The sequence below is a fragment of the Emydura macquarii genome, unplaced genomic scaffold (assembly GCF_026122565.2).
Source record: "Emydura macquarii macquarii isolate MOO-44397 ecotype Brisbane River unplaced genomic scaffold, CSIRO-AGI_Emac_v2 contig_67, whole genome shotgun sequence".
Lineage (NCBI taxonomy): Eukaryota > Metazoa > Chordata > Testudines > Chelidae > Emydura > Emydura macquarii.
In genome coordinates, this window is record NW_027130204.1 from 5,871,799 (window position 1) to 5,893,612 (window position 21,814).

The 21,814-nt window shown below is 46.6% G+C and overlaps 1 protein-coding gene across 1 annotated transcript in view; it reads right to left on the minus strand.

Moving 5' to 3' along the window:
- Nucleotides 1-21,814, minus strand: part of WDFY4 (WDFY family member 4) — a 204,580-nt gene that overhangs the window by 63,099 nt on the left and 119,667 nt on the right. Inside the window, exons 41-46 of the mRNA XM_067538932.1 lie at nucleotides 21,618-21,669; nucleotides 19,956-20,122; nucleotides 8,635-8,783; nucleotides 6,548-6,668; nucleotides 4,732-4,817; nucleotides 3,550-3,612 (exon numbers count right to left, since the gene is read on the minus strand). Coding sequence (XP_067395033.1) covers nucleotides 3,550-3,612; nucleotides 4,732-4,817; nucleotides 6,548-6,668; nucleotides 8,635-8,783; nucleotides 19,956-20,122; nucleotides 21,618-21,669 — 638 coding nt within the window. The remainder of the gene's footprint in view (nucleotides 1-3,549; nucleotides 3,613-4,731; nucleotides 4,818-6,547; nucleotides 6,669-8,634; nucleotides 8,784-19,955; nucleotides 20,123-21,617; nucleotides 21,670-21,814) is intronic.

The window sequence follows — 21,814 nt, forward strand, 5'->3', positions numbered from 1 at the left end:
TGTACAAGATCACTGTGCAGGGAGAAATCTTCCTAGCTTCTCACTTCTGGAGAGCATAGGCAAAGTTGGGTTCTTTGTGGTCCCACTCTGTCTGTCTTCTAGGGGCAGGGATCTTGGAGGGCGGAGGGGAAATCAGAGTGGGCGAGCCTGTCATGGGAAAGTGTTGTCACAAATCTTTCTAAGAACCACTCAGCTGCCAGCACGCTGCACAAGACAGTCCCTTGGACCTTCCTGGGGACTGGGCTGTGGAAATTCTCCCCAGTGAATAGCAGTTGGCCCAGCTGGAATAAGCCTCAGACCCTCCAGTTCCAATAGCACATGCCCAACAGCTGTGTCTAAAGGAGAATCTTCATTAGCTGTTAACAGTACAGGGTCTATGACACAGTATACATGGACACTAGCCAGATCATTATCCTCCTAGGAGTAATCTAGGTGTGAAACACAATGCAGAAAGATAAACGACTCTGGTGCCTAGACTGAAATCCAAGGGCCATATTCTATGCTCAGATGGACAAGCAGATCCCACTGGTGTCAGTGTTAGAGGTTGCAGCCATATATCAGGGATCAGAACAATTTATCAGACAGATCACAACTGGCATCTCTTCCCATGCACATGGCGTCGCCCCTCCACCATTCACTTCCCAGCTACCATGGACTCACCCACTCCCCGAGAGAGGGGCAGGAGATAACTCCCTTCTAGATCAAAGTCTCTTCTGTTCCTTCTTTAAGGTGCCATTTTATAGGGCCCATTATCCAGGCCCTATCCTCTCCCCCTACCACCACCCCACTCTGACAATCTGGGGATGGCAGCCTGTGAATTTATAATGTTACTACCTGGGATCCCCATGGTGTGTTCAGCTATCTGATCTCACACACATGCACACGCATGTGCTCTTTCACCTCTGCGCACAAATTCACCTGCATCCATGGTTGCACCTTCAGGGCATATCTTGCTGATGGTGGACAGACAGTAACATCCAGGTGTATTATACTAGTAGATGATCAAAGCAGCCCGGCCAAGCATGATTTTGGACAAGGTGCTGGCTGGGGCCACACGGAAGCAGCAGGGAGGAATAAAATGCTGTGGGGGGCAGAGAAGGGGATGGATGGAGGGAGCTGCTCAGTTGTCTATTCTGGAGGGAGCAGACTGGGACTCCTGGGTTTGACTCTCAGCTCTGGGGGTGTTGTCTAGAGCACTTGACTGGGAGCAGAGACTCCTGAGCTCTATTCCCACCTCTCCACTACTTTAATATGTTACGTGACTGTGGGCACCTCACGTCACCTCTGTGCCTCAGTTTCCCCAATCAATAACAATCCTTCCTATTTCACAGAGTGTCATGAGGCTTAATGATTTACAAAGCACTGCAAAATTCCCAGGGGGAGAGGACTGAACGAGTAGCAGGTGATAGTGCTATCCGATTAGTGTTCCTCACACTAGCCTGCAGGGCAGGGTGGGAGACTCCACTTCCGCTCCCCAGCTTGACTGGGACAGCAAGAGCTGGGAGCGCTGTGGAAGCAGCACATCCATCCCCTGGGGAGGGAGGACTTGAGGCTCCCCGTGAGGGACCCCACCCTCCGACTCTGGAATGACACCAGCATGTGTGGAAATACAATAAACCCATGGAGTTCTTGGAGCTCCAGTTCCTAGAGCGGAACAGGAGATTATGTAGGGACTTAATAAAGAGAGGCATTTCCAGCTAGGAGGAGGGTCTCTCTAACCCTCTACTTAAGCACGTGAGGTCTGGTGTGTCTCAACTCACGTTACAGCATGGTCCAGAGAGAGCTATGCCAGCCCTCCCCAAGCTTGTATCCCCACTCCTCAGAGGGGACAATGTAGGTGAGGTCCTCTCCCCGCATGGGGACACAATTCCAGGCAGATGGCCGGGGGGGTTAAAAACTCTTTGTGCTCAACTGGCATCTATGATTCAGAACAGGCAGCAGCAGGCTTCTTATACCTCAGCAAAGATAAGGCCCAACACGAGGCATACCTCTCTCACATGCCCAGCTCCAGCCCAAAGGCTATGAAGACATGATCCAGTAGGGCTAGGAGAATTACTGATTGATGAGTGCTGGGTAAACATAGGATAAATCTATCCTTATGGCATGAGCCCTTGGGCTGTTTTGCTCTGTCTAGAGATGTCAGTTGCTCAGTACAGAGCCGAACGTGTGGCTCCACACACAGACTCTAGGATCTTCTTTGGCTTTCTCAGAGATCCACCTCAGTCCTAACGGGGCTCAGCCTGGGCCAGTACTAGTGATACTTGTCTCAAGCCACTTTCTTGCTTCGGAGCCTCAGCTTTCGAGTCCAAAATAAGATCAGTCTGTAGCTGCAACCCTAAAAACCGTGATCCGAGTGTAACCAACGCAGAGACATCTATGTGAGCCTGTAAAGGACAGGGGACGACAGCTCAGAGAGGCGTGACCTGTCCCATTCACCTCAAATGGAGTGCTGACACCTCTGCCTCGGTGTGACCATTTCCATCTCAACATTGTTAACAATTTGGGAGCCCTCAACTCAAGAGTTGTGCTCCAGGCCCTGCACTAGCTTCCTGTTCCCATCCAGGAACAGCTCAAGCCATTTGCTATGGTCTACAAAGCCCTGTGTGGTCTGGGGCCCAGTGATCTGCATGAGAACCTGAGCAGAGGGCAGCCAGGAAGTAATAGAAGTGACTCTTCCTGGGAGATTTCCAGCCCATGCAATCTGGTGGGTTCAGAGAAGCACCCAAACCTCTGGACATAGGTGCTGGAACTCGGGGTGTGGGGGGTGCTACCACACCCCTTGCCTTGAAGTGGTTTCCATCATATACAGGGCTTACAGTTTGGTTCAAGGGCTCTCAGCACCCCCACTATACAAATTGTTCCAGCAGCCCTGCTTCTGGGTGTTTATCAGAACCAAAAGGAGCTGCCAACCCATGCGAGGGTCAGCCAGGAACACTGAAGATGACAAATAGGAGCCTAAGGTTGCATTCCTTGGGCATCCCAGCTCAAGAGAAGTTCTGGGTATGCAGGTATTTGGGATCAGCACAGAATACTCACCCAGTCACATCACTCTGTGCTTGGAAACACACCCACCTGGCAAGGGGCAGCACATTGGGATGTCTACTGTGAAGCTATTATAGTTGGTTCTATAGCATCACTGCACACTAGGCACATCTGTCACTGTCTGCTCTAACCGTCCACTAAAGAGGCCATTATGCAGCAGCGTTATAGATTAGGTTCTCTAACCTCATGTCGTTGACAGTCTGTTCCCCATTCTTCCCCACACTAACCATCTACATAAGAGTTTAGCAATAAAGTCATATTAAGAAGGTAATGATTATTAATTAACTATGGATAATCAGCTACTTAATGCATCTCTCATGCCTTCGTAATGAAGATATTTTACAGTCGAATGCTTCGGGAAGATTTTGGGATGCCTTTGAACACTCAAAATAGGTTTTAAAGGGAAAAAATGTAGATTTATAGTGTCCTTTGTCCTAAAGTGGGACTTATTTCTAAAATTATTGCCAACAAATATCAGAATGATTGGGAACTATTCTGGTTTATTACCTTATATTCAGGGACTCTTCAGTTATTCCTTTTGCCTTCAAAACAGGTTGCAACGAACAAAATCTAAACAGAGAGGAGAAAAGAAATCAATGTAATCTTTAAAATGTTTTTTACCTGTAATAATCACTTAGGTTTAATTCCGAAAGATACCAAAGCACTTTAAAAATGGCATATGTCCCATTGTCTTGAATCACTGTCCCGAACATAGGGGGTCTTAGTTTGTAAACCTTAAGTAGGTGCTTACATGCTGTCCTGGATAGGGATGGATTTCAGCATGTGCTTAAGTGTTTCCTGAATCAGAGCCTTGAACTGATATTCAGACAACACAGTTAAGAAGCATTTCATCCGTCACTAAAATAAAACTGCTTCTGGGGTAGAATCTGGCTGCTGGTTAATTGCAAATGGCTATACGGTGCAGCATTTTAGGGCAGTTTTCCCTATTTAATTGAAACAGCAAAGTGAATTTAGACAGGAAGAATGGTTCAGAACCTGCAGTTATTATTTAGGCAAGATTCCAGTAAGACTGATTCAGAGATTTTAAGGCCAGAAGGGATCATTATGATCATCTGGATTAAATGACCATAGTGCTTAATCTAGGCCACGAAATTTCACCTGGGAAATTCTGCATCCTGAGTGTTTTGTCTTGGTAAGGACAGCCAGATTATACCCAATGTTATTACCAGAGTTGCAGTTTTGCCAGGCCATCGTGGTTAAATTAAAGTAGCTACTAGAAAGCAATGTGCAAATCTTCCACTTTATACTCTAACTTCAGCAAGGGAAAATGTCACCAGAACAAGGCAACTATATAAGAAAACCCTTCTCTCCTAGACAAAAATGCCACTGTTTAAAAAGTCATGTCATCTTAAGTAAAGGCCAAAAATAAAAACAATTTATGCACCTAATGCCACTTCAAATACTGGAAGTAAGAGGAAAAAATAGTAAGTAATGTTCCAAAAAATGTTACAGCTCAGCATGGGGAAAATTACATTGGCCGGGAGGAATTATAGTTTTATTTGCTTAAATGGAACCATCCAAAGATCCAGGAGCTGCAATTTTAGAGTGAATCCTTAGGGTCACTGTTTGGGGGAGACATGTGAATAGGGGAAAACAGTGGCACAACCGCAATACAATACCAGCTGCTGTGACCTTGGGGCTAACGTGCCAGACTAAAGCTGTGATTACCTCTTAAAGGCTTTATTCCTGTCGCTGTCGTGGAAGACGAGAAACTTGGAGTAGCCATTTTTGAAGAATATTTCCAAGGCGATCTCCTGGAAGGATAAGCCATTTGCAGCATGAAGCCCCATGGAGCAAGGGCTGAGTATTGAAAAGAAATTGTTTGTCCAGTTTAACAGGGTTTCCAACACTAATGGCCTGATTTTGTAAGGAGTTCTGTGTGGGCAGGATCAGGGACCGCAAGCACTGACTTTCACAACATTCCCAGGCCAATGTGCAAGATCCAACAGGCTGGAGAGAGTTCAAGAAGCAAACCTGAATTCCAACCCTTTGGCCCATCACTAGTTAAAACAAGCCTTTTACCAATAAAACTCCCCCCTTCCTACACTCTGAATCAAGCTCAAAGGAAAACCTATGAGATATCTCCAAATTGGGTGGATTTTATGCTATTCTTTAGTAAAGCTTTAAGTGATAAAAGTTGCTGGCTTCCCCCCATGATATTGGCAGTTTGTTTATAAATCTATTATTTATGCTGGGTCAAATCAATTTGTTTTTTCCAATTGCTCTAGTGAAAGCATTATTATTTCTACTGCAATAGCACTGACAAGCCCACTGTGCTAGGTGCTGTGCACACACAGAACACACAGCCCCTGCCCCGAAGAGCTTACAGCTAAGCATAAGACAAGAGGCAATAGGAAAGCAGTAATTGTAACAAACAACTTGCAAGGTTTGTTCCCATCAACTCCCACAGACACAAAATGCTCTATGGCAAGTTAAAGGTCTGGTCCTGAAAGGACTTCTTGTGTGATTCACATTGCAAGATCAAGGCTAAGACAGACTGAATTAAATGGGCAACCTTGATATATTTCTACTAAAGGCAATGTTGTTGCAGCCATAATGACAGAAGCTGGTGACATTATTTTGGTGAATAGTAAATGTGTAGAAAAATGCATTCTGGGGGGCACAAAAAGCATTCGTACATTCAGGTTGAACCTGGCGAGTAGTTTTGTCTGGAAAAAAAAAATCGATGATTTCAAAACAAAACATTTTGACATTATGAAACAGAATGCTGTTTTGTTTAGAAATGTAGCTAGTTAAAAAAAGGTGAAAAAACACCCCAAAACCAACTTGCAATGAAATGAAAAGCAGGGGGAAAAAATTGGGTCATACAAAATGATTCATTCTACTCTAACGTTGGGGCAAACAAAGTGATTCATTCTCGTCTAATTTTTTGTTTTGTTTTTTCATTTTGACCAAAAAAAGAAAAAAATCCTGAAAAGATCCAGTTTCAGTTCAAACCAAACCAATTTTGTTTTGAGCTATCCCCCAAACAGAAAAATCCATTATTTGCTCAGCTCTCACAGAGGTTCAGGTTTTCTAGCTGAAAAGTTATCCCACAAGAGTAGGGGCAACAGAGCTCCGTGTTTTTCTTCTTTGGGAGTCAATGGGAGCTGAGCACTATTGAAAATGGGTCCACTTATTTAGGAGCTTAAATCGGGATTTAGTAGACTAACCTGAAGCTCCTATTTTTGAAAATCTGGGCCTGAATTATAAGGGACATGTCTTCATAACAATTCTTCCCTTGTAATACTGATGCAGTTCAATACTGATAGCCACCCACCTCGATAACAGTGCTAACGCTTTGGCGAGCAGGGACAGAAGTTTCCAACATCCACTGCTAGCAAAGTAGAGATGGGTGCAAAAGCAGTGCTGTGGGGGCAGAGAAAGTCCAGCCCTGAGGAGTTACAGTGCAGATAGTTCCTGGTCATATTTTACCAGTTTTCTTGCAGCTCTTGCCCAAACAACATGGTGTATTGACACCTACCTGTAGAAGAAAACGCATTGGATGTATCTCTTTAATGTCACTGTATGCATAACGGGAACATGTCTGATCTCCTGTGCCCTGCTCTTTGTGGCACAAGCTGAAAATAAACGGATCGGTGATGCTGAAAGAGGTAAAAACAGAAATGTGTTTAGGATGGACAACAAGAAGCAAGGCCTTTGCAACAAACATGCTGGATGTGGAGGGAGCCTCGGGCTCAACCCTACACACAGCCACCACCACATAGTGTAGAAACAGCCTCCACCAATGCACAAACAGTTTTATGTACGTTTCTACAAAGTCTTGTAGCTGAGCAGGTCTGTGATGTCAGACAGAGCACGGAAGGTTTCAAACACGCTGAAGGCAATTTCACGCTGGATCCTGAAACAAAGAGGGAGCTAGTAAAGCGTGAAGGTGTGTTTGGTGGGCTCATGCTCCTTAGGACATGCAGGTCGACAGCAGCAGCAGTCTGTACATGCTGGAGTCTGAAGGCCACAGAGAAAGGAGTTGCAGTAGTCGCAGTGGGAGGAGATGGAGGGTTGGGTGAAGTAGAGCCATCACCAGGGGTCATTACTGATCACAAAAGGCTGCACTGTGATATCTTTATCCCCATTTGGTAGCACCTTACTTCTCAGATAGTCCCACTGAAAGGGTCTTCACACACTGCTCAGTGCAAGGTCAGGTATAATAATCAGGTCCAAAGTGATCAAGTCCTTTAAAAGAAATCCAGTTAAAACATGAGACAGTGTTTTCCCAGAGGCTGATCTGATCACTATTCGGTCCATCTGATCATACCGATTGATCCAATCACTAATATTTGATCTAGTAGGAGCTGGATGTAAAGCAATGACCAGCCACGGAGAGTCGGAAAGTAAAAACAGTGAGTCCCTCACTTCCCCAGTGAGCTAAGCACAAAAACGTCCATAGGCATGCACAGAGCATGAGCAGAAAGCCAGCCTACAAACCCATTTTCAGTATTGATTATTTTCAGTAAAACATGCATGTAATGGGGTTGCACTCACCGTGCTGGCGCTTCCCCCTGGTCATCTAAACAATAACTGGAAAATGCTGGGTATTGATAAGCTGGTAAAGGTTAATTCAGCTGAAAGGTGAAAGTCCAGTGCTGGTATAAACCCTGCAGATCAATCTGTGATATTCTTACACTGAGCAATAAGTACCTTATTGCCAAGTAATCCCATTGCTTGCAGTGATACTACTCATGGCATAAATAAGGCCTATGCAAAAGGAGCAAGGGTATTGCAATCTGGCCCTGTGCAATCCAGGTACTTGATGTACTATTCTTGGCTTTACGTCTTGTTGAGGCATCTGAAATAAGCGAGGGTGTCTTTGCATGGTGCCCCAAAGTTGGGGGTGGAGGCAGAGCATTGGTATGTGGTCCCTGAGCGGCTCCCCACAGAACTCATCTGTGGCTCTTTGCAGGATTCAAAAGTCCTTCCTTTCAGGATTCTCTCATTCATATCCATTCTTCCTTTCCCTGTATCCAGACAGGGCAAGGGGATTTATTCCTGCGTTAATACCTTACTGCACTGTATTACGTAGAGAGCCCTCTGCCTTTGTGGGCAAGGAGCACTGGGGAGATGTTGTGCCATAGCCAGAAGGATCATGGCTGTGGTGGTTGTGCAAAAACTCTCCATCTGGATTGCAGTCCTGGCTTACGCCCATCCCGACACTCCTCTCCTCCTGCCGGTTGCTCTCTCTGTCAGGTCCCTCTCACCTTCAGCACATGAATGGAGGTGCTATTATTAAGAATGGCAGGAGTGATTTGGATTAAATATGAGCTATTCCAGTCAAAAGCCGGAAGCAGTGGTAGCATCCAGCTCCAGGAGACCTGTCTCAGGCCACGTTTGGAGCAGACTCCTGACTTCTCCACACTGACCAGAACCTGCAGACCCTTTGGACATTTGCCCCTCACTAATTATTAGAAGCACCTTTACAGCTGGAAGGAAAGCACCGATGGCTTGCACCTGTGCACCCTGTGCAGCTCTCTGAAGTCAAAGGGTTCCCAAAGACTGGCCATCTCACTGCTGAGCTTGGCCAAGCGTGCCTACAGGAAGGGAAGTGTGACTCACCTTGACAAGCAGTGCCTGGTGCAATAAATCTCTTCTAACTGGGACAGGACAAAGTGCTCGCAGATGTAAAAGTGCTCTTTGCCCAGGAGAAGCACCCCTTCTGACACCAGGTGCCCTTGCACAGTCACCACAGAGTATCTATATGTAACCTAACATGGAAGGAAGAAAGGAAGGAAGAGATTTAGCCAGCACTTGATAATACACTTCGCCTGTATTGTACACTTTTTTCTTCACCCCTAACCTAGCAGATCCCCTTCTGGGAATCAGAAAGGAGGTGAGTCTTCCAGGCTCACTCCCTCCTTGGATTCCCTCCTGGGACTATCAATAAGCTAGCGTGTGACGTGGTGCTGATTTCTATGGTCTGGATAATTGCCCATTGGGAACTGACTTGAGACCAATTCATGTTGCTCGGGCCTCCAAACAGCAATCAGATGGTGTTGAGAATGGTCAGCACCACGGTGTCATTTGGCCTGCCATGCACCCAGAGCCCTGGCAGGAATACCAGACAGACAAACCGAACAGCAAGATTTCCAAACAGCAACGCAGTGGGGAAAGCCTCTGAGTCAAATGAATTCTGGTGGAACATCTACATGTGCTCAGAGTCGAGGCCAACTGTTTTCTATGAACCCTGCCATAAACTTGACCAAGACCCACTGATGCAGAGGGTAATTAGCTCCTCTTTTTAACTAACACACCCATACTTCATTCACACAGATGGGAACTCCACACAGAAAGCCCGCAGGGTACCGCCGAGGTTATCGATCCTTTTCGTTTGTAAAAGGATCTTTTTTTCACATTACTTTATAGAGAAAAAACAGACACTCCCATTTGGATCCCAGTGAAATACATAGCTCCAAAAGCACTACAGTGAGTTTCCAGTGAGTGATGAATGTACCGGGAAAGCAGCTGATATTCCAGATATCTATCCCAATACTATCCAAGTGATATGGCCCGCTGAGTCAGCAAATGCAGGGTGGAAATCCAGGGAGCACAGCCTCTCTTGCTTTAGAGCTTCTTTGGCCGGTGTTATATAGGAGGTTAGATTAGATCAGTGATACTCACACCTCATGGTTCAGGAGCCAAATTAGCAATCGATATTACCCCAAAGAGCCACAGTAGCGGTGAATTCATTGTTTCATTTACTATAGTGCTATATATTCATAGTTAAACAGTGTGACGGGCAATATTTCGTTTATATATATATATATTTGCACAGCAAAATGACTGACCAAGTATTATTATTCTATCAGATGTAACTGGTTAACGCTATAGTAAAAGCATCCTGATCGGTTAATAACGTAGATGGGTTAATAATTAAATCTCACAGTGTTTTAATATCACATGCTGCAAAGAGCCACAGGAGACACATTAAAGACCTACTTGTGGCTCTCAAGCCTCAGTCTGAGTATCACTGGATTAGATGATCACAATGGTCCCTTCTGGTCTTAGGATCTATAAGATTCCAGTCTCATCAAATTTAAAATGCCTTGGTTTGAGGTCAGTTCTAGAAAGGGCAAACGTTTTGTGTTTTGTTTTGTATCCCCAGAACCAATTCACTCCACCTTTGGTTTTACTAGAGCAGGTCTTGACCCATGGCCTCACGTGCACTGGGAAGCCCGTAATCCAGACCTGTGTTGCAAAATTTTGCAACATAAGCCCATCCTGATTTGTAATGAGAGACGGCCCTCAAAGAGTGCAACTGGACCTGAGGTGGATGTAGGTGAGGAGACATGTTCAGCTGTGCTGGCACAGAAATCTTGAGCTGCTCTTGGGAGAACTGGACCCCAAATGGCAGAAGTGTCACAAGATCAGCTCTTATGAGATTTTCATCTCCTTGGCCCCAAATCTCATGAAACAGGGGATCTTGTAATACTTCAGCCACATGCAAAATGGGCCTGGAAATAGTACTGGTACCAGTAGGCCAGTAGCATTTCCATCCTGATATGGACAAGGTACACAGATTAGGCCTGGTTTTCCTAAATCTGGATGCTCCCAGGTTTTTTTCTGCAGGGCCTCTCTGCCCCTGCCCCTAGTTCCCTCTGCCTCAGAGAGACACATTCCCAGGACCCACCTATCAGCATGAGTGAGAAAAAATAGCTCTGCATCTCTGCAGGTTCCCTGAGTCCCTGACATTACGGTGATGCGGTAGAAGAGCCCAGCATTCCTATGTGGAGCCCTGCAACCCGTTACTAGGCCCTTTCCATTTCTGGATTCATCACAGAACCAAAATTGTATGGGGGGAGGGGATGAAGATCCAGCAATACAAATCCAACGTCTCCTCTCCCCACACCCACCACAGGGAATGTGAACGTCCGATTTGGGCTCATCTCTCATTTTAAAGCCTAAATTCCACAGGGTTTTGTTGTGGTGGGTTTTTTTCTTTTTTAGAGGCACCTAGAAGAACTGGAGGTGTCCTGTACTGAATAAGAAGCCATTTTAACATCATCTATTTCTTCAGTGAGGCTAAGCTTCTCATCTGGATGTTTAAGGCTGGGGAGAGAGCCTTTCACAGCTATGGGAGTGAATGATGTTAGTGCTACATGGGCCTAAAGCCACCTGTTTCTCAGACACAATTCAGTCATGGAAATCCTTTCCTCTCTGCTAGGCTAAGCCACCGCTACAGATATTTCACCGAACTACCACCACTTCACTCCCTCCAGGATAGCCTGTACCCCTCTGATACAGAGCTCAGACAACTCCCAGCCCTGAACCACTTTGCCAGGAAAACTTGTTATCAACCTGCCTTAGGAGCTACTGATTACATTATACATCCTTCCCATTTCACGCCTTCTGTATGCTCAAGATTTGAGTCTTAGCTATCATTCTGTAGTTGTGCTGGTACATCTAAGTCCAGTAGGTGAATATGTTACTGATTTAGTTATATTGGTAAGAAACCTAGCATGGATGCAGTTATGTGAGTATAAAGGTGCATTGTATTAGCATAGTTTATTCTTCTTCCTGTACAGGAATAGCTGTACAGGTACATGCACCTTTACACCGTATAAGTGCATCCAGACTCAGGGTTGTACCAGAATGACTATACTGGTATATTTACGTGGTACAACTTTCTAGTGCAGACAAGGAGATGGAGAAGCGGGAAGCAGCACGCTGGCAGAGCACAGGGAAGGAGCTGCAACTGGTGCAGGTCAGAGTTGGGAGGTATGACAGGCATGGGGCAGGAGGAGAAGCCAGCGGGGTTCATCAGCAGCAAAGCCGGCCTGGGAGGACCCGAGCAACAGAAGCCCCCAGGAGTGCTGCACCCCATGGCCCTGATGCAACCCTTTGGGCAAAGCGGGGTTAAAAACTAGACTCACCTACAGCTCAGTCTTAAAGGCCTTCCCCTGCTGATACAATCAGGACTGAGGGAAAGTGGGGAGGGCTCCGTCTGCAGAAGATCAGCCCAACTTCCCAGGTGGGAGTGCTGCAACCCTATGGCCTCCAAGCTATCTCAACCTGCCCCTGGAGCAGTGCATCTGGACTAGCTTTTCACAGTACCTAGTGTGGGGGAAGGGAGGGAGGGATGTATCCAGTTTTAGCACCTGCTGGTGCCCATGGGGGTGGCTTGGCAAGGCCCCTAGAGCAGTCTATCCAAGGCGGGGCAGGGCCCTGGGGCAGGCCAGAAGAACGGCAGGGGCAGCAGGGAACCTCTCTCAGACGCGGGCTGGCGCTGTGAATAAACAGAAGCATCCTGCCTCCCGCACTGTCAAGCCGATACCTGTCACCAGCTCTGAATCCACTGCATTTCACACAATGCCCCCCCGCCCCACCAGCAAAATGTATTTCCATGTTGTCAAAAATAAACATAGCCCGGGGCTGAGGTATTTCTTCCCGGTCTGAACTCGGAGCAAATTTCACTCCAGCTGAGTAACAAAGATCTGACAATGAAGATGTGTACAACACAGTGCCCACCGGGACATTCTTGTACCTATAGGCCCCAATCTAATGAGGTACCAGCCAGCTAAAATTAACATAGATTAAATACACTTTCCCTTTTTTTTTCCAGAATAGAATCGAGTTCACCGGTTGCTAGAATCATTAATCAATGATGCAAAGGTGACATAAAATAATTGAATAATTACCTTCTAAGATATTGCCTAAAGCAATGCATCTACAGATTGCTCTGCTCATTCAGACTCAGGAAAGGAATTAAAGCAAATACCATCTAGAGGCTAACGATTTGCTACTTTTTTTTAAAAAGTTTTTCTTAAAAATGTATCTATTTGGATTTAAACAAACACCCAAAAAAGGACACCTAACCTGGAATCCCATGGCCAGATTTTCAAAGGTGTTTCAGTACAGCTGGTAAGGAAATAGAATTACCGTGCCATGGGAAATTTGGCATTTCAATTTTTTTCCATTCTGCATTAGAACAAAAAGGCAAAATTTTGAAACTTCCCAAGAGACCAAACATTTGAAAACAATTTCATTTCAATTTTGACTTAAAAAAATTATATAAAAGAAGACGCGTGTCAACATGAAACGTTTCAAAATAAAAAATGGAGACATTCCATTCTGAAAATGTTGAAACAGCATGTTTTGACAGTCTCAAAATCATTCCTTCCAATTTTTCTTTTAAAACAAAATATTGCTAGAATGGATACGCTGGCACAGAAAATTTCCATTTCAACGGCATGGCATTTTCCAATGATCAGGTCTACCAGCTAGGAGCCTAAAGATAGGTAGGAGCCTAAAGATAGGTGCTTATAGGGATTTTTCAATAGTGCCTGAGCAGATTAGTCTAACTTGCACTGATTTAAATGGGATAATCTGGCTCTGTGGGCCTTTCCCCTTTGCTAAAAGTATAATGCAAAAAAAACCAATCACAAAAACATCAGAGCAACACGTTCTCCATGTCGTCATCCACACACACCCCAGGGGCAAAACATTTCACAGAGCAAATCCAAATCCAATCCTATATCCATTCCAAACAGACCTCACTCACCTGGTCCTCCCCAGCTGCCTGCTCAGAAGACAGGTTTTGCCTTGTTCCCAGAAGGCCAGCAAATTCAAAGGCAGAGAGGTGAATTCCAGGGTTAAGGGTCTCTCCTGCCTACAGTTCCCCTTCCCCTGTATGCCAATAACTCCAGCTTGAGCACATCAGCTGTGGCAGCATGGAATGGGGATAGGTGCTCTGTCAGTTTCATGGGCCACTTGGTCCCTAGCCACTCCCAACAGTAGTATGTGGCTGGTTCAAGCACCCCTCTGTCCCCCACTAAAGGAAGTGAAATCTACGTGACCCTGTCTTTAGTATTAGGGGCAGAAGTCTGAAGGTCACTTATGTCTGAGTCATCACAGGCGCTGGGGCTCAGTAAAATTCATTGCTGTCAGGACTCCATTGAACTCAATGCAGTTACCCTGGGGAGAGATCTCGCCTGTGCACACAGCTCTCCCCATTATCTCTTGTAACATGGAAGCCCTTGGGGAAGCCCAGAACGCACCATGCAATGGAAGCTCGGTGCTGATGGTCGCCGGGCTCCCCCCAGCACCGCTCACGCACACACTAGAACAGAAACCACAGATTGGGAGGCGGGGTTGCCGTCTGGCTTGGCTGACTTCCTAAGCACCGGTCAGTTCTGTTAGGGAAGGTGTTGTACACAGCGTAAAATAAAACATCCTGCAAAACACACATCACTGTTGTGCCTGTCCCACCCTATTCCAGGTCCTCGTCTCACATACAACCCCAGGAACCCAGGGTCTGCCCTTGATCTCTGTGCCCGTGTCCAGCAAGCTGCTTTCTGTCCCAGGCCCGTGGCCAGCAGGAGAGGTGGGTGTCCCTTAGCTGGTAACAGCATCCGGAATAGGTTTGATCTCTGACCTTTGACCGCCCAGACACCGCGGTCTCCCTCCAGGCTCCTGGCAAACAGTTGTCACTGTCACAGTCTAACGCGAGCCCTTAAATTTCCCCTCTAGCCAGTTCCCTCGACTTGCCCTTCCCAGGGCTAGATGTCTTGCTATCGACTCCTCCTCGGCCTTGACCACTCTTGCCGAGAGTTAGACTCACGGGGCTGCTGTGCTCGGAGCCAGGGCTCCCACTAGATCCAGGGCCTGGGAGGAGCTCTACAGAGATTCAGGGCCTGGGAATGGCTCCACAAGACGCTGCAGGGCTGGCGGAGGCCACGCCAATAGTGCTGCAGTGCTGGAGGGAGATAGAGGGCAAAACGCCTCCAGGGGCCATGACTGGATCCACGGGCCACGTCTCGCTGTTGCTTTACATTGTCAGAGGCCTGGCTAGCACGCTGGGCTGGTAAGCATTGCTGCCAGAGCTAGTAGAACCCTGTCCCTTGCACCGTTAGCCCCGCCACCCAAACTCTGCCTCCCTGCTGGGCACCGGTGCAGTGGGGGAAAGGTCTCCTGGCTCCCCATCCAACCCAGCGAAGCATGCACACAGGGCCAGCCATGATTCGACAGTGGAGAAAATAAGCTCAGACAACTTTGCCCGCCACTAGCTCCTGCTATCTGAGGATCTCAAAGCATTTTGCACACATTTATTAACACTCAGCCCCACCCCGCTGCTCCCTGTGACTTGGGTGCCCATTGATATCCCCTTTTTGCAGATGGGGAAACTGAGGCAAGGGAGAAGACATGACTTTCCCAAGGCTAGCGGTGGAACCTAGGTCTCTTCCTTCCCAGTCCCCTGCACTAGTCCAGCTTCCTGTCTCCAGCATACTTCAACACTGTAAACCCTCCACAGCTGTGTTCCTGTGCTGTGGTACATCATAATAGTACCCCTGTGAAAACCGCCTGCGTTGGTACCATGCAAAACTGACAGGTCCCAGTGACAGGGCCAGCGTAGCTAGGAACACTGGTTGCATCGAAGCATATGAAGGCCAGCCCTACTTGCTCCCACAGCAGTTCCCCTCCAGAACAGATGCCATGACTGACTAGCTCCTTTTCTCCAATTATCTGTCTAGCTCCCTCTTTACCTGATTTATGCTACTGACTTCTATTGTCCTTGGCAGCTCCAGCCCCCGTCAGGGAAAGGCATGGTGCCACATGACTGCTAAGCCAGTTCATCTTGGTAACCAGATACGTTACCCTCTGCTGCTTGAATGGCTTACTGTCTCATGTAACTTGCTGGCAACTGATGGCTTATTTTCCTCCAAAACTCACAACCTCTCCACCAAAAAGAAACCACCCTGCAAATCGTCCTGGTCAGCAAAGCTGTGCCGCTGCACCTCCACCATCTGGACACACAAACAATGTGTTAACACTCCGGCATGATTAGCCAAGGCTTGCAGACAGCCGGGAGGCATCCTGCAGCAGGAGGCTCAGGTTGCAGATATGAACCAGGCACATTTATAGGAATCAGATCTCCCCGGCTCATCTGGTGAGCCAGGGTTATTAAAGGTTGGCCCAGGGAGAACAGGCTGGGATGTGTTCACCATTGTCTTTCTCTTGCATCAACCGAGCAAGCTGCACAAACACACTTTGCACAACACCCTGCTTCTCCCCCCACAGCCTTCCCTCCCAGCCAACCTACACACATCCTCAGCGTAGTGTATGTACAGACACAAACTATCACCACCTGTTCCCCCGCACAGCCTTCCCTCACACAGGCTCAGTGCACTGTATATACTAACACTCCGTTCCCTCCACACCTTGCACAAAGAGTCAGATACATACACTCTCTATCACATTACATACACTTATTCCAAGACAGAGAAAAAAAAACATCCTTCACCTACTATAACCGCAGTGCCAATTTCAGCTGTTCTGGAGATGAGATTAACCTAACTCCTGGCCCTGGCTGAGGAGGAGGCACGATGCCATCGCTGCCCCGCGCGGCACTGACAGAGGGCAAGTAACTCCCGGCAGCCCTCCACAGAGTACAGGTACCCCCTGCTTGTGCCAGCTGGGCTCTACTTGCATCAGAGGAAAAGGCAAGGGCAGTGCAGCACAGACTCCCCCCACTGACATGCCTCTGCCCCCTCTCTTGCTAAGGGGAGAGCTGCAGCTGCAGACTCAGCGAGACCAAGGGAACCGTCTCTCTTGTGTTCTAGGTGACCCTCTCTGCTGGGCCCAGGCATGAAGGAGGAGGAGGAGGGTGCTTGATTTGAATGCAGGGGGGATAAGAGTAGGACCTGTGGGGAGGGGTGGCACGTGGGGAGTAGACTGGCACATGGAGACTAGCGGGTGGATGGGGAGACCAAGACTACAGAGTGGCAGGGTGGAGATGGAAACTGGCCAAAATAGTATGCGATCAGGTCATTAAAGACCATCTCATAATGCATACACAGGAGAGGGCTGAATTAAGGTTGCATAGGCAGCCTTAACACGGACATTTCCTAGTTCGCGAGTGCTTGACTGTGCAGCCTTAATATGTTCTTTTAACGTACTTTTTTGGTGTGTTATTTACCATTTATATTATGATAGCACTTAGAGGCCATCTAGGTTGGGACCCCATTGTGCTGGCGCTGTATAAACCGATACAAAGTGGCAGTCTCTGCCCCAATTAGCTTGCAGTCTTGCATTCTCTCCACCATTCTGTTTTGGGCCACCATTCCTCCCTCTAAAACCTCCTGATGGTCCCTCTTATCATCCCCTAATCCATGCTCAGTCCCCACCATCAAATTTTCCCCATTGGATCCCCTTACTCTCGTAGGCTGAGTGACTGACTGGTGATAAGATGTGTGGGTTAGTTAATGTTTTTTTTTTTTTTTACATCTATAATTAATTCACATACATGCCCTACATGGAAAATCTGTGTGTTGTGCCTTATTTGGCAACAGGTTAAAATAACAGATCAGATCCAAGGCACCAGATTCTGCTCCCAATTACCCCAGTCCGATAATGCAGAAACTCCATTGACTTCATTGGATTTCCTTCTAATTCACACTAACAAAAGGAGAATCAGAACCATTGGGCTAAATACTCTACGAGTGTAACGTCACTGACTTCAGTGGTGTCACACCAGCAGAGAATTTGGATTGCTGATCGTGTGCCTGTGTAAGTTGAAGATGTTTCAAAAGGTTTCGCTTTGATTGTGCCGCAGTAACCAAACCACATAACATTATAAAACACTAAATGCTTTCCAGAGCCATTGCAACCCTGTGCTAGAGAAATCAATCTCCTAGCTGCCAAGGCATCGCAATGACATCTCTCTGCAATACGGTAGGTAAGCCAGTTCCACTTGTGTGGCTGGCGTGCAAACAGCTCACGAGGAAGCCATTTACAAGGCAGGACCGTGGCGTACTAAGTGAGCACAGGACAGCTAATGTCACCCCCTGCTGCTTTTTTTAATACTCTGTCAGCTTGGCAATGCAGTGACTGCTGCTGGAGGAAAATGGCTGGCATTTCTGATGGCTTCCTGTGGAGTTACAGGGAGGAGAACGAGAGCCTGAAGTCTCCGAGTGAGATAAGGGCAACGCGTGGATAATAATGTTTCACATTTTCATACCCTTCCCTTTCTGCTGGGGGCGGGGAATGTTTAATTATGGTGCCTCCTTGTACATGGTGCCTACAGCTCAAATGGGCCAGTGCATTGGAGAGACAGAATGTGACTATTGTTTGTTGGGAAAGTGCCAAGACTATCCATATATAGATAAATCAAAGCTCTGTCTCTGCAAGAGCTGGCCAGAAAATGGAAAATCTGCAGTTCTGAATTTATTTTTTTTACATCCCGAACGAGAATGAAAAGTCAAACCGGTGATTTTTTGCCTGGGAAGGGATTTCCAGAAAAATTCAGTTTCAAGAAAAACCTAAGCAGAATTTTTCAGCCTCCTGGCGACTGACCTGGAAGGCGCTTGGCAACTTCCCTTTCTCCCAGGTGGGCTGCTGGGAAGCCATAGTTTCAATTTTCCCCAAAGAAAATGAACCTTTGTCAGTAAAACTGAAATGCTCCCAGAGGACGTTTTGATGTTATGAAAAGGATATTTTCCATCAGAAAATCAGGCCAATGGAAAATTCCCAGCCAGCTCTAATCTATACCTATATACAGCCTCTAAAGTGGAGCATTTGGATCACAGAGAATGGAAAATCATATTTTCATGAGTGGCTTTCACTGTTAGATGAATGCAAACTGCTGGGCTTTCCACGCTGAAGGGCCAAACACTGGGAAAGACCCCACTGGAAAGGAGTTTGTATAGTGCAAAGGGGCAGAAAATAAGGCCATAGCCACCAAATGTGTATGGGTCTCTCGTAAATCCTTGGATAATGGCTAATCCCAATCTGTTTCCAACACCAAGAACTAGCCTCTCTCTTAGATTTTAATGGGGGCTATTATGGGAATGATCTGGTAGGAAGCAGTGAGGGTCTCTAGTTGCAGGGGGTAGGTTGGGGCTACTGGGAAGAGCCAATTCTGCCTCACCTGCCCCCTGCCCGGACTCCTCATATCTAGTCTACAGGCCATCTCCCCACTCTGCCGGGTCCTGCCCTCTCCCCTGTCCTAGGAGGCATTATGGGGAAGGGCAGCAGGGTGAGAGTGGGAGCCAGGAGGCACCAGCACGGACGTGACCAGGTGAGGAATGCGACCAGAAATGGGACAGGGAGGCTGTGTGCACGCTCAGAGGGTAGGCATCAGCTCCGCTGCTCCAGGGGGAGATGGAAGAGCAGGGGAGGGCCAGCTGAGGGCACTAAAGGCATCTCCTCTTGGAGCAGGAGGAGAAGAGACGTTACAGGGATTCAACCATCATTTCAAACAGCAGCTACGCCAGCAATGAAGCGTTGCCTGGACAGAACTATCGTGTTCAAGGAGAACTGGGGAACGAGTCAGGACCAGGCGCTGCACCAGGGACTGAGAAAGGTTTCTGGCACTGAGGAAGCAGGGGAGGAATCTTAGGGACCTTGAATTTAGCACGTCTGGAGCAAATCCTAACCCATCCTACCTCCCAGCTGCTGGAAACCTTCCCTGACTCCCTAGACATGGGCTCCTTGCTGGAGGTTCATGATCAAATATGGGAAAGATTTCCAGCGGTGACATTAAAAAACTAAAACCAGCGTTTATTGCCCTGGGTGATGAAATATAATATAATATTTGCTCCTCCAGGGGAATGTCAAATAAATAACCCACCCGGGAAATGCTGCTTTTGATATTATTTATTATCTGTACTGTGGTAGCACCTAGGAGCCCCAGTCATGGAGCAGGACCCCAGTGCGCTAGGCACTGTACAGACACAGAACAAAAAGCCTTACAACCTTGTGTGTGCTTCAGAAGCACGTCCCCATATCTGGACAGTGCCTAGCAAATTGTGGGCACGCCCAGGAAAATAAATTATAGAACAACAACGTCACCTGCTGTATTCACTAACACCCACTGTACATACCCAGCCCCACCACAAAGTGCCTCCTGCCCCAAAAGATCTTCCCAGTTTGTCAGATGGTACCTTTTCACTCTCAGCAAACTCCTGCAGGATAATTTGTCTTTCCACACAGAGTTCCAAGAAGTCTTCTGAGTGGAAACTTTCATGTAGGGCAGGGAAGAATGTCAGCTGGTTACAATCCATTCCCCGCTCATCCATCTCCCTTTCTGCTCCATTTAGCATCAGCTCTTCTACATCCATACAAAGGAGATCACAGTTTTAGTGGCAGCCGGATGACATGAACAGCAGAAGCAATTTAGACTTTCACCCAATCTGTTCTGCCTAGGGACATGGCGTTATTTATTTGCCAAAAACCACCCCCAGAATGGTTAAAATAGGCAAGAGAGAAGTGAAATCTGTTAATTGCTAGGGAAGGACTAACTAGGAACTGGCCCCAACATTCAAGCATAACTCAAACCGAGTTTCAATAATAGATGAAGGTTAGAAAACACTTAACACACGTGTTTATTATTTCCATTTTTATACTAGCTCAGGCTGATACCAGAAGTACTTTAAAAACAATCAAATGAGAGGCTGCTCAAATGCAACTAGGAAGAACTGGAAATTGTAACGTGCTGGGGACAGCCACGGAGCCCAGCGCATGATGCAACAGGACTTGGGAGTTCAGGCAGGTCTGTTCTGCTACTCAGACTGATGATCTGTACTCAGTCTGATTGTACATTATATCCCTTTCCCTGCCTTGACTATTTAGACTGTAAGCTCCTAAGGGCAGGGACTGTTTACTACTCCATACAGCACCTAACACAAAGGGGCCCTTTTCTCAGCTGGTGCCTAGGCACTACCATAAAAACCTGATTAATAATAAAGGTTTCACCAACCTACACTAGAGGTTTGCCCCAATGCAGCTACATGGGAGGCTGACATCTACAGCGCTGGCTGAAATGTGTCAGGCCATTTTGGGTGTAAGAACTTTTGGTTTTTCTTCCCAAAACAAAATTTTCGGTGACAAACGTGTTGACTTTTCACACTATTTCATCTTTCATGGTGTTTTTTAAATCAAAACATCTCCTGTACTGATTGAAAAATCAAGGCTCAGGAAAAGAAAAATTTGGAAAAAACGTCGATAGTTTAGAAACAAATGACAAAATGGCTCCATTTTGAACCCAGGTAAACAGAAACAACTTTGAAATTTCAAAGTTTTCAGGATTTTTACTCCATTTTTTGGTCCAGTTCTTTGAAAGACACAATCTCCTATTATCATTTCCTGAGCCAAATAGTCCCCTGTTCATTTACTTTTCAATGATGTCTTAAAGGGGTGTCTCAGGGCACGCAGTAGAGGATGGAGAAGTAGTGGATGCAACACAGAATCAGTTGCTGTAGAAGGTAAATATTAAGCAAACAACAGTTAACCTGCTGAGCACATACCCCTTAAAGGCAGGTGAGGTGCTTAAATATTTGATTTTATGGTAAGTTTTTGGCTTCTACTTCCTCCCAATGGCAGTGAGACAGTAATTAAATCAGCATCTGGTTAAGTGCTATGTATTTTTTACCCTAAAATTTTACCCTAAAAAATTCAGGTGATTCTTTAGACAGCAGTAGGCTAGACTTGCCAATGTATTATAAACCCTGGGCCAAATTCAGACCTGGAGTCATAGATGCTTACTTCAGCTCAAAGCTTGGACCTACACAAACTCATTTTCTTCTATGAATCAGTTTAAGTGTTACCTTGATTTTCTTCGTGAATTGGGGTAGATTCATGACTATTTGCTTGGTGGACCTGAAAAGAGAAAGAAATTACTAGAACGCAATATGCAAGCTGGTAACACACCCCAACGCCAAGCGATGGTGCAGATTGAAGACTCAGAGCTGAGCTGCAAATAATGCACTGGAGGGAATCCCAAAGGACCGAAATAAGAAAAATA